The 13,235-nt window shown below is 42.5% G+C and overlaps 1 protein-coding gene across 3 annotated transcripts in view; it reads right to left on the reverse strand.

The window, feature by feature from the left end:
• DGKG (diacylglycerol kinase gamma) overlaps positions 1-13,235 on the reverse strand; it is a 165,049-nt gene that overhangs the window by 22,561 nt on the left and 129,253 nt on the right. For all 3 annotated transcript variants that reach the window (XM_070753132.1, XM_070753133.1, XM_070753131.1), the window contains 2 exons: positions 11,580-11,670; positions 2,450-2,651 (listed from right to left, as the gene is read on the reverse strand). In XM_070753132.1, coding sequence (XP_070609233.1) covers positions 2,450-2,651; positions 11,580-11,670 — 293 coding nt within the window. The remainder of the gene's footprint in view (positions 1-2,449; positions 2,652-11,579; positions 11,671-13,235) is intronic.

Raw genomic sequence — 13,235 nt, forward strand, 5'->3', positions numbered from 1 at the left:
CTAATCTAATCTAATCTATAGTAGCAAAAACATGGACGGGCCATGTAGAATAGATTGTGAGGGGCTTACAATTAAGCTCAAGCAAGCCAATAGATTTCCAAGATATGAACTTGAGCATGTACCCAATATTTTCAAGGACAGCACTGTGAAACAGTATATAAGTCTAAGTGCTATTGCTATTTGATTTTTATCCTATCTTTAATTTAGGCATTCACGACAGTATTTACCGCACTTTCTGCTCTTATAATTTCACACAAAACAGCCTGGTGGTAGTTCGGACTATGGTTCAAAGTCACCCCATGAGCTTGGATAGAATGAGTGGTGGGTTTGATTTGATTTGATTGGATTGGATTTGTATGCTGCCCCTCTCCGTAGACTCGGGGCGGCTAACAGCAGTAGTAAAACAGCATATGACAAACCAATATTAAAACAGTTAAAAACTCTTATAGTAAAACCAAACATACATACAATCATACCATGCATAAAATTGTAAAGGCCTAGGGGGAAAGAGTATCTCAGTTCCCCCATGCCTGGCGGCAGAGGTGGGTTTTAAGAAGCTTATGAAAGGCAAGGAGGGTGGGAGCAATTCTAATCTCTGGGGGGAGTTGGTTCCAGAGGGCCGGGGCCGCCACAGAGAAGGCTCTTCACCTGGGTCCCGCCAAGTGACATTGTTTAGTTGACGGGACCCGGAGAAGGCCCACTCTGTGGGACCTAACTGGTCGCTGGGATTCGTGCAGCAGAAGGTGGTCCCTGAGATAGTCTGGTCCGGTGCCATGAAGGGCTTTATAGGTCATAACCAACACTTTGAATTGTGACCAGAAACTGATCGGCAACCAATGCAGACTGAGGAGTGTTGGTGTAACATGGGCATATTTGGAAAAGCCCATGATTGCTCTCGCAGCTGCATTCTGCACGACCTGAAGTTTTTGAACACTTTTCAAAGGTAGCCCCACGTAGAGAGCATTACAGTAGTCGAGCCTCAAGGTGATGAGGGCATGAGTGACTGTGAGCAGTGACTCCCAGTCCAAATAGGGCTGCAACTGGTGCACCAGGCGAACCTGGGCAAACGCCCCCATTGGGTTGCTACCAATATGCCCTGGAGCTCCATTCCGGTAGCAGCCGCCAGATTGCACAATTTGTGCATGACCGCTCCAGTGCCTTCTTCACCAGTCCGGTGGGCGTGCCATCATTTTTTCTGAATTTGGGGCCTTTTTTGCTTCCTGAGCATGAGCAGAAGTAAAATCTTGCGAGGGGATGCTCATTTCAGCGATTTCAGTGATTTTTTGCTTCCTGCGCCCGTGAGTGTCCTCTTGTGAGATTTTGGTGCATTTTTGCTTTCTGCGCATGTGAGAAAGAGGGGCGGGGTCAATGGTCGTGGCGCCACGGGGCTCCCTCGCTCTCATGAGTGCACGCGCCCGAATCAGCAGTATGTGGGCAGGTGGAACCCACCGCTAGATACAATATTTATGAAATCTGCAAATATTACAATGATAGCCGGGATAGTTCACACTGTAAAAATTGTTTAAATAACTTTAGCAATTATTTTCATGCCTGAGAACTGTGCCTAAAATAACAGAATGAAATTTAACAGGAACACATGCAAGATTTTTTCACTTATCAAGCAATCAGCTGCACACGTGTACCTGACTTGGCAAAAGCATTTGTGAAAAAGATTTTGGAACTGTGGCCGATCACAAATTGCATATGAGTCAGCAGTGTGATGTTGCTTTCAAAAATTTTATGCTGCTTCAGCGGAAGTATTGTTTCCAAATCATAGGAAATCACTTACCGGTAACTTCTTTTGGTCACATTCCATCTCAAGTATTGCAGCCAGTTCTAGATATTGTACTTTAAGAAAGATTTAATTAAACTGCAACAAACCCAGAAAAGATCTCTAAGGAGGGCAGAGATTTAAGAAAGATTGAAGGAATTGGGAATGTTTAGCCTTGAAAAAACTGGGAGATGTTATGTAGAAGAAGGTCAGGTTCTGTTTTCTAACCACTTTGCCTGCAATCATGGAAACAGATTCCAGACTGAATGTTTAGGGGGGGAAAATCTTAACAGTTCAGCCAATTATCTAGAAAATTGAATTCCTCTTTACCCAGTGTGTTCAAATGAAAAGTAAGCTATATCTTAGGTATGCTTTAATTTGAGCCTGCTCTGGTACTAAACAAGCAGTTGGAATGGCCTTTTTCAATTCTTCAATGACTATTGGCACAAAAATTCTGGGTTTTGGTCTTCATTTTCACAGAAGAAATGGGTTGAAAATTTTTCATTAAACTGCCTGCCCCTAAGAAACCTTATTTTTTGGTTCTTCCAACTTGTTGGGCATTGAATGCAGGACATTCCCTTTTTTGTGTAATCACTATAGATATATAAGGATGATTCCTAAATATCTGCAACTTCCAACGTACTACTTTTGCCATATTCAAAATTTAAACCGCCTCACCTTGGATACAAAACTTGAGCTCCTTGGCATCAGTGACCACTGAGGATTGCAACTTGTCAGGTATTTTCTTGCTCACACGGTTATAGCTGCGCTGCTTCTTGGTTTCCCCCCAGAGGTTAGAGCCACCATACATGCTGGGAATGTTGAGGACTGCAATTCCTTCCAATGAAGTGCTAGTCAGATCTAAAACTGTTCCATCACACTGATACAGAGGGAGAAAAAGATAAAAGAGAGGGTTTTATGAAATGTACTATATTTAGAATTATCTATTAAGCCGGATCATGAACTATTTAAATATTCCACCTTTCTAAATATCCACTTACAAAACCAATCAAACAAAATTATTGAGATCCACATTCATTACAATAATACTAAATAAGCTGTGATGCTATGAGTTCAAAATTTCAGGTGTAGATGACTAGAAACCCTTTCAGTAGAGTCAGCTGGAGCAGTGTTATCTAAACAATGTCTTACTTACTACCATTCTAACCAGAGTTTAAATGTATCACAAACACGCAGTTTTACAGGAGATATTTTTGAAGCAGAAACCTTGCAGTATATTCCTTGTTTCTCATGCACAAGTCTGGGCAATTCAGTAGATGTGCATGAAACATTTGATCTTTGAACAAGGGGCCTACATAATTAAATATTTTGAACATTTTAAAGTGTGGCCTTACATTATCAGAAGTAATATGCGTAAAGTCTAAGTAATCTAGTAAAATTACTTTAAGCTTCAGTATAGTTGGCCAGTCTTTCTCAATCTGGTGACCTCCTATACAGCCAAAATAGGTATATACATCCTAGACAATGCCTATTGTATTCAAGATCGGATGCCTGTATATCTTACTAACTTTGTGAGCTTTTCTCACCTTTGAATATTGCTGTTTCACATATTGTGTATTATTTTCTGATAATAGAGGGAATGTTTAAAGCAGAGGATGAAGACTGTAAATCAGAGGTCTTCAAACCTGGCAACTTTAAGACTTGTGGACTTCAACTCCCAGAATTCTCCATGCTATGCTGGCTGGAGAATTCTGGGAGTTGAAGTCCACAAGTCTTAAAGTTGCCAAGTTTGGGGACCTCCGCTGTAAATAATCTGACCATTGAACAAGCAGAAACAAAAAGTTTACTAATAGTCAGGTGAGCACAGAAATAATAATTTATATCACAGTTAAAAACTATCAAGCTTCATATGTGATTCCATTTAGCTGTGTGGTTGTCCCTTCTCCCTCTAACTGAAACTAGAAATTATTGGAAACAAGGTGTAAATAGGGGTGTTTTTTGTGTAAAGAGCAGTCTAAAGCAACATAATAACATGTTTGGCAAAAGCTATAATTGGAAAACAATTATTTTGGTCTGCACACAAGTTCTTTGATATTTATCTAAGGGTTGCAAGTGCTGTTCTTTGGTCTGTATTCAGTTCTGCTCCATTGCTTTTTGGGGGGACATTGCCAATGATCCCCTCCTGTACTGTCTGGGTAGCAAAATTCAGCCGGCTGCAGAAGGTGATATGGACACCATATATTCAACCAGCAGAGGAATGAGCATCTAATGGCCAGCAACTGTGTTTTCCTCTTTAACCCTGCTTTGTCTCTGTGCCAATGTGCTACAATGGCCTCTTTGAGAAGGGGCAGCTGATGGGTTGTTGGCAGGAAGACTGGAAGTAGACATTTGCAGCTGGGCAAAAAACAACAACTTTATTTCTAAGCGACTACAACCGTAACCGATGCCAATTTCCAAAACAAAACTGCCATTTCTCCTGTGCTCATGACAGATGCCTGGAGCCAAAAGGAGGGCAAACTGTTGCTTTCATCTTAAAATGCTGTTAGATTAACCCTTTGCAGACCTCAAACTACAATATCCTGAACACATTTGCAGAAAGATCCAGGACTGAGAAACTAAGTTATTTTGCCACACAATAGTACAGTGATACCTCGTCTTACAAACTTTTCGAGATACAAACCCGGGGTTTAAGATTTTTTTGCCTCTTCTTACAAACTATTTTCACCTTACAAACCCACCGCTGCCGCTTGGATGCACTGCCTCCAGACTTCCATTGCCAGCGAAGTACCCGTTTTTGCACTGCTGGGATTCCCCTGAGGCTACCCTCCATGGGAAACCCCACCTCTGGACTTCTGTGTTTTTGTAATGCTGCAGGGGAATCCCAGCAGGTGAATCCCAGCAGCGCAAAACAGGCGCTTCGCTGGCAACGGAAGTCTGGAGGTGGGGTTTCCCATGGAGGGTAGCCTCAGGGAAATCCCAGCAGCACAAAAATGGGCACTTTGGCTGGCAAAAGGGGTGAATTTTGGGCTTGCACGCATTAATTGCTTTTCCATTGATTCCTATGGGAAACACTGTTTCATCTTACAAACTTTTCACCTTAAGAACCTCGTCCCGGAACCAATTAAGTTTGTAAGATGAGGTATCACTGTATTTTCCAGCAAATACTGGGAGGGCATACACTTAGGGTTGCTTTTTTGTTTGTGTATAACAGATGAATTGTTGTGCAATGTGGAATCTGTCAAAGGTTGAACAAATACAATGTTTTTCCCATGTCCTCACTATCAGTGCTAAACCCAAAACAAGTACAATAAAAGCAATAGTGGATCAATGTAAACCCTTTTGCGTGTAGTATTCTGTTCCAAACTAAGGACCCATGGAAAGCCCACAAGCAGACTGAAATCCAATAATGATGATGATGCGTTCTTGACAACTGCTATTCAGTCACCTAATGATATTGGAAACATTATATCACTGCCAGGGTTACTTGTGACAGCAGCATTATCCTACATGCTCATCCTAGATATATAGAGGGTAGTCCTAATTACTGCTCAAAACGACATTCACTTTTATATCACTATTTAATATGCTGCTTGACTAAATCTCAAATTGAAGTCATGTGTGGTACTAAGCTAATTTGAACCCAAGGTCTAATCATTTGCCTACTTAGTTTGTGTTGTGATTCAGCCTGAGGCTCCTCAGGGACCGGCTGGATCTCTGCCGGATCCATGCCCAGAGGAGGAGGACGGTGAACAGGAGGGGGAGGACCAGGCAGACGGGGGAGAGGAACGTCAGGAAGAGGAGGAGGGAGAGCAGCCTGAGACCCCTGGGGGGGGGCTCTCCCCAGCTAGTAGCCTGGATTCATTGGATGAAGACGCACAGGCTATAATAGACATGAGGCAGCGATGAGCAGCTCAAAGACGGGGCCAATTAGAAAGGTATTTCCATCCCTGAATTGGCAACAGCTGGGTTTGGGTGTGGTTCTCCTCAGCAGGGTTGAAAAGGCAGGCCCGCCCTTACAGTCTTGTGGAGAGTTATCAATTGGGAGTCCTGTGACCTTGCTTCGATTCTCGGTGTCTCTGATCTTGGCTTGTGGCCTAGAAGTCTGGAAGACTTGGGGGAGGCGTGGGTTTTATTATCTCCAGCGTTGTTTTTGCCAGCAAGAATCCTGTTTTATTGCCTGGCCTTCGTGAAACCTCTGTGAAGCTTCATTGTGTTCCTGTCTGTAAGAACAGTTTTTGTTACCTGTGTTTGCTTTGAATTATATAAACTGCCTTTGCTTTTTACCAGTGTGTCTGGATACTCTTTTTGGTTGGTGTTGGCATCTGGGGGGACCCAGACAGAACAGTTTGTTTGAAATGTTTCTGGAAAAGTGTGCTATCTGAATATTCCGTGTCTGACTTCAGCTTCTAAGGCATGAATCTGCATGGGAAGATTTTAGGAGTTGCACTGATTCACAGGCTAAATACAATCTCAGCAATTGATGGCTAGGGGAAAATGCCAAATACCATTTTCAGTCTGCATCTATTTTATAGATGTTCTAGGTGAACTGGACGTGGGAGGTAATAATAGTGTTTGCTGAAATACCATACCAAACTAAACACAAACCTTCTCATATTTTAAGAATAGCTGGACAATGGAAAAAGTTCTTCAGAGATACCAAGAATGTCTTTCCTTGCTGGTTCTTTTTTATTTAAACATTCTGTGCTCAGAGGGATAGGCTAGACTAGTGCTGGAAAGAAGAAAGCTGGGGAGTGATGAATGAGCAAGGGATGTAGCCAGCTAAAACATCTGAGACAGCTGAGGAGAAGTATATGTTATGTCATTTACTCTTTTTGACAGCAATCAACTGAAACTTATTCCTATTCTGGGGTTGGATGAGTTCCAATTTCCTCTAAACAGCTTTTCTCTCCATCCCTAGCTATTATTAGGCTCTTAAGGTGCAGGCTGCAATAAAACCAAAAAGGCCACTGCTGTGTGTAACCTTAGAAAATAGCATTTTCTAAGTAGATAGAAGTAGATGTCTTAAGCATGCACCAGCATCTATATAGGCTAAAGGAAGAATCCTTTTGGACATAATGATAGTCTACAAAGAATTTGAAATATCTCTTTCACTGGCATTTTTGAAAGATACTGTGAAAATGAGAACGGGGGAATAGAAAGAAATATATGACGAATCCAGCAATGAACTGGACAAGTGGTATGTCCACTTGTCATATTTTTGGTGAGGTCTGGAAATTTATTTATTTATTTATTTATTTATTTATTTATTTGTTTGTTTGTATGCCGCCCCTCTCTGTAGACTCGGGGCGGCTCACAACAATAACAAGAACAATGTAAAAAACAAATCTAATAATTTAAAAAACACTAAAAACCGCATTATTAAAAGCAAACACACACACAAATATTCCATGTATAAACTGTATAGGCCCGGGGGAGATGTATCAGTTCCCCCATGCCTGACGGCAGAGATGGGTCTTAAGAACTTTACGAAAGGCAAGGAGGGTGGGGGCAGTTCTAATCTCCGGGGGGAGCTGGTTCCAGAGGGTCAGGGCTGCCACGGAGAAGGCTCTTCTCCTGGGTCCCGCTAAATGACATTGTTTAGTCGACGGGACCTGGAGAAGGCCAACTCTGTGGGACCTAACCAGTCGCTGGGATTCATGCGGCAGAAGGCGGTCCCGGAGGTATTCTGGTCCGATGCCATGAAGGGCTTTATAGGTCATATCCAACACTTTGAATTGTGCCCGGAAATTGATCGGCAACCAATGCAGACTGCGGAATGTTGGTGTGACATGGGCATATCTTGGAAAGCCCATGATTGCTCTCGCAGCTGCATTCTGCACGATCTGAAGTTTCCGAACACTTTTCAAAGGTAGCCCCATGTAGAGAGCATTACAGTAGTCGAACCTCGAGGTGATGAGGGCATGAGTGACTGTGAGCAGTGAGTCCCGGTCCAGATAGGGCTGCAACTGGTGCACCAGGCGAACCTGGGCAAGTGCCCCCCTTGCCACAGCTGAAAGATGGTTCTCTAATGTGAGCTGTGGATCGAGGAGGACGCCCAAGTCCGTCCATAACCCCACCCCAGGGTTATGGACGGACAGATGGAATTGTCCCTGGGAGGCAGGACCCACAGCCACTCCGTCTTATCCGGGTTGAGTTTGAGTCTGTTGACACCCATCCAGACCCCAACAGCCTCCAGGCACCGGCACATCACTTCCACTGCTTCAATGTGTTCCTTAAAACTGTTCATACCCAGATTTGAGGTCACGCTGGCATGCAAGACTATAGTCACAGCAAAGATGGTAGGTGTGTGGGTTGAGCCTCCTGCCACCAGCGCTACCTGTTCTTAGAACTGGGCTGAACCCGGAGCAATCCACCACTGATGGCAAGGCATGAGCTTTGACTGACGATTCCATTTTCTAGCTTTAGTGAATAATTAACAAACTTTGCATTTATGTTTTGAAGCTACAGGTACAGAAAGTATAGCTCTCAGTCCTTAAAAAAGAGGATGGTTTAGATGAGGTTGTGGAGTGGAAATGGTTATGGAAAATACACACCACATAAAATCTCAAGTACAAACTATGAAATGATTGACTTCTTAGTAACTGCTGGTGAACCACACATTTCCTAATTAGAGGCTGTTTCCATGTAGCTGGAAGGTGGTAGTAGGCAATCACAGAATTTACAAACATTCACAACAAACTTAATTTTAGTTGAGCCCTGAAGTGTACCTTTAAGGGCATAAATCTGTTCTCACAAAACTGGCTTCAAAGACGAAACACTCAGATGTCCATGCCAACAAACATACTTAAAGGGAATCCATAAAACAGGAATATGATGTACATTTAAAAAATACTGCTCTACATCTATGATGTTTTTTTCCTTCCACTGAACTGTGTTTTGGATATCTGTTTCCAAACAGAAGCTTTCTCAACTATAAATGTACCTACTCTTTCCCTGCAAAAATATCTTAAAATGTTTCAGTGGATGGAGATGTCACTAAAAGCTCAGCTGCAGCTGCCAGATGTTTGTGTGTGTGTGTGTGTGTGGGAAACGTCTGTCGACATGCTAACAATGTGGGAACCACAGGAGATATATTGTTAATTGCAAAGCATTCAGATGCGTGGAATCTAGAATCTTGTTCGATCATATCATTGTGGGTCAGAATCAAGGTCATGAGCCAAACACTAAAATAATAAAAAATGAGCATTATGCTTTTGAAGACTATGGAAATGATAAACATATAAAAACAACAACAGTGTTTTTTGGCCTTGTCCCACCAGGCAAATCTTTTGATGAAGCTTTCTCCTGTGTCCATCCTGCACTTTGGATTCTGCTAATCACTGATTGGGAAAAATGGCCATTGCCCTTTCATCTCCTTCAGTTCTTTACTCTCTCGTACACCAGGAGCAATTTTGGAGAGCCCAGAGGCCCCTTCCCATCAAATGGCAATCTTCAGTTAGAATGGCAGATAAGGGGCGAGTACAAGTGCACTAGAGTGCCTTCCGTCCCTTGTCCTATTGCTCTCCGATATCTCCTATACCTTTCTTCTATTCCTATATCGCTTCTTCTATTCCTTCATTGATATGTTCTATTACTATACCTTCTTTTCTATTCTTTCATAGATATATTTTACTATGAGTATCTCCTCTATAACCTTCATCATGTATTTTACTAAGTGTATATAGATATACAGTGTTCCCTCGCTTTTCACGGGGGATGCGTTCCGAGACCGCCCGCGAAAGTCGAATTTCCGCGAAGTAGAGATGCAGAAGTAAATACACTATTTTTGGCTATGAACAGTATCCCAAGCCTTCCCTTAACACTTTAAATCCCTAAATTGCAATTTTCCATTCCCTTAGCAACCATTTAGATTATTACTCACCATGTTTATTTATTAAAGTTTATTAAAAAGATATTTATTAAAAGCAGATGAAAGTTTGGCGATGACATATGACGTCATCGGGTGGGAAAAACCGTGGTATAGGGAAAAAACCCGCGAAGTATTTTTTAATTAATATTTTTGAAAAACCATGATAGAGACTTTTCACGCAGTTCGAACCCGCGAAAATCGAGGGAACACTGTATACCTACTAAAACCCTCTTCGTGTATTGAACAAAATAAATAAATAAACAAATAAATAAATAAATAAATAAATAAACGTGGCTTTTTCTTTGCCCGCCTCCTCCTCCTGCTCTTCCTCCTCTTCTTCCTCCTGCTCCCCACTACACTGTTCTACTAAACTGACAACTAAAAGTCAGTAAGTGAAATATCCATAAATATGTATTTGTGAATTTTCTATTATTTGTGATGCAAATTTTAAAATCACTGTTTCAGATTAGGATACTGAAGAAGTTTTTTTAATTTGAGAGGGGGCAGGGGGGAGACTCTTGCAACAGAAATGGTATTATTTTCAAAAACTAAAATATTTCTTGAAAAAATGGAAAGGTCCCATAGATACTGTCTTGAAGGATGCAGCTGGGTTTAATGGCATCAGGTAAACTGGGCAAAACACATCCGGCTCCAGGGATAGTGCTCTGTTGGTTACATAAAGACTAGACCAGTGATGGTGAAACTTTTTTGGCTCACGTGCCAAAAGGGGAGGTTGCATGGTAGGGTCACAGGTGTGCATGCCCACACCTATAATTTTATGTGCCCCCCAATGCATGTACGCATGATCCTTCTGCTCCCAGCATGCGATGGCATGCCTAATTTTCGCTCTCTCCAGGCTTCAGAGCCTTTCTAGGAGTAAGGGGTAGGCAAAGCTGGCTCTTCTATGACTTGTGGACTTCAACTCCCAGAATTCCTGAGCCAATCATGCTAGCTCAGGAATTCTGGGAGTTGAAGTCCATATGTCATAGAAGAGCCAACTTTGCCTACCCCTGGTCTGAAGAAGGCAAACATGGCCTTCCTCACCCTCCCGGAGACCCTCCAGAGGCCAGAGATGGCCCATTTAACAACTTCTGGAAGTTGGCGTGTGCTGGACCTGAGCTCGTGTGTGTCACGCTGAATATTGACAGCCCCAGAGACATTTAGTAATTAAAGGGTTAATTGTGTGTGCTTTACTAAGATCCTCCTATTATGATGTAATATCCTGCCACATCTAACATCATATCCTTCTTCATCCTAAAACTCCATTCTCCATTCTACCTCCATCATGTAAAGACGTATTTGTTGTTTTGTCCACCGGGACATGTTTTATTTTCTACTTTTATAATAAAAGAAATCTTGTTTTGAACAAATGACTGGGCTTCCATCTATCCCCTCCGTGGTGATTAAGGTTCTAACGGACTTTAATTATTTACAAACCGTGACAGCGTGCCCAGCAATATGGCTCTGCCTGCTACTTGTGGCACACATGCCATAGGTTCGCCATCACCGGATTAGACCAATGCTAGTCTTTTGAGTCAATTATTTGACATAAACTGTGGCAAGTCTACTCATGAATAAGACATATTCATTGAACACCACTACTTGAGCATTTGAATATGTATATATTTAATTAAATCATCTTAATTTATTTTTAAAATTCTAACCCTGTAAGCAGCACAGACCTGTTACAGCCTAATTTTTTTTGACTAAAGTTTTAATGACTCCAGAGATGGAATGCATTTTGAAGTTAAAGAAGGAGGGAAAAATAAACCATAAATTTGCCAGGAATAATTTCCCAATAAACCATGCAAATTCTTACTCTACAAGCTTGACCCTGACTTTTCTAGAACGTTCAATAGTTTACAGTATATTTAATGTTTTAATGAAATACAAGAACACATTTCTAAGAAATCATTGACAAAATCATAACAGACCTTCTACAGAAAATTAAGACTTTGAGATTTTGGGGAAACTCACCTCAATCTCTACATAGTCGTGAAGTTTCTTGCAAGTGGCTGAAAATGTTTCTGTTGTGCCGAATTCAAAATACCACAATTTATTCTTCATTCTGAGGTAGAAAAACAAAAATGGAAGAGCATTCTGGTTTCTGGAGTTATTCATTTACATGATACTTTATCTATACATGCTGCCTGGCTAGCAGCAGGGCCAAGAGGAATATTAAGTGCTACCGTAGAACAAGACTAATACGGACCCACTTCATTTATATATGGATATATAAATAATGTCACATATGTCACAGGTTTTGACATGTGTGTGTATGCCTTGGTGCTCAAGTCGGCTGCTGGCTAGTCAGCCGCAAAGCTCCTGCTGGGCCCTCTGTTATTCCCTCCATTGGTTTGCCCAAGGCGCCAAGGAGTGAACGAGAGTGGGCAGGCAGCAGCCAATCTCCTAGGAGCCACGAGGCCCAGGGATGATTCTTTAAGAATCCACTGCAAGGGGAGCAGGAGGTGGAGGCAAAGCCCAAGTAAGGAGTTATCTGGCCCGGTGAGGGCAGAGTAGCGTTTGGTCGCTGCTTCTTGAACTGACAGATGCTGTCCCAGCTTTGGTGTGCTTTGAGGTTAGATCTTGTCCGCTGCATTGCTGCCGAGAGCTTCAGCTTGGCTAAAGCACCAGAGAAAGAGTGAGGCCATAGTCCAGTGTGGTCCGCTTTCTCCTAACAGGGTTGACCCAGCCAACAGCGCCCTTACTCTCATAGTATCAGGAAGGAGGAAGAGTAAGAAGGCATCCACCCAGCGGGGTGCTTGCCTCCGCCTCCTTTCGATGGAGAAGAGCTATAAGGCAGATGTTGGGTAATAAAAATGGTGCTCAGCTTGAAGCAGGGATGGTTGTGCCTATGAAGCAAACTGCTCCTCCATGAGCAGACAGCCAGCTGGATGGCTAGGAAATGTTCTGTCGGGCTCTCTGGTAGACTTCTCCCAATTCACAGGTACAAATTTCAGACACATACACGTTTGAAAATTCAAAACAATGTTCTTTATAATGAAACTTCACTTAAACTAAGCCCTCTTTTGGTATAGCAAAGAGCACTCGTCTCCAAACAAACTGGTAATTTATACAAGTCCCTTATCAGTCCTGTGATACTTAGCTTGCAGCTGTGAGGCAATTCAAAGTCCTTCTTTCGCAAAGTGAAACACACTTTGCTCTGGTTTAGTTTCAAAGCAGGGAAAAATCAGCACACACAAGAAGTCAGTCAGTAAAGCAGTCATGAAACACAACGATCAGATAATCCTCCACAATGGCCAAACCCACAGGCTGCTATTTATAGCAGCATTACTAATTACCACAGCCCCACCCAACCACAGGTGGCCTCATTTTCTTTGATAATAATCTCTCAGTTGTTGCTGCCTATGCATCGCTCTCCGCATGCGTGGCTGTATCATTAACTCTTGTTCTGAATCCAAGGAGGAGCTAGATAATTGATCTCCTTCTGAGCTGTCTGCCACACTCTCCTCCTCCCTGTCACTCATGTCTTCTTGGTCAGAGGAGCCTTCATCATCAGATTTCACCGGGGGCAAAACAGGCCTGCAGCATGTGGATGTCTCCCTCACACCCACAGTCCTTGGGGGCAGGAGCTGGGCCAGAGCTAACCACAACAGGAAAGTTCCCTACTCT

The sequence above is a fragment of the Erythrolamprus reginae genome, chromosome 5, assembly GCF_031021105.1.
Source record: "Erythrolamprus reginae isolate rEryReg1 chromosome 5, rEryReg1.hap1, whole genome shotgun sequence".
NCBI lineage: Eukaryota > Metazoa > Chordata > Lepidosauria > Squamata > Dipsadidae > Erythrolamprus > Erythrolamprus reginae.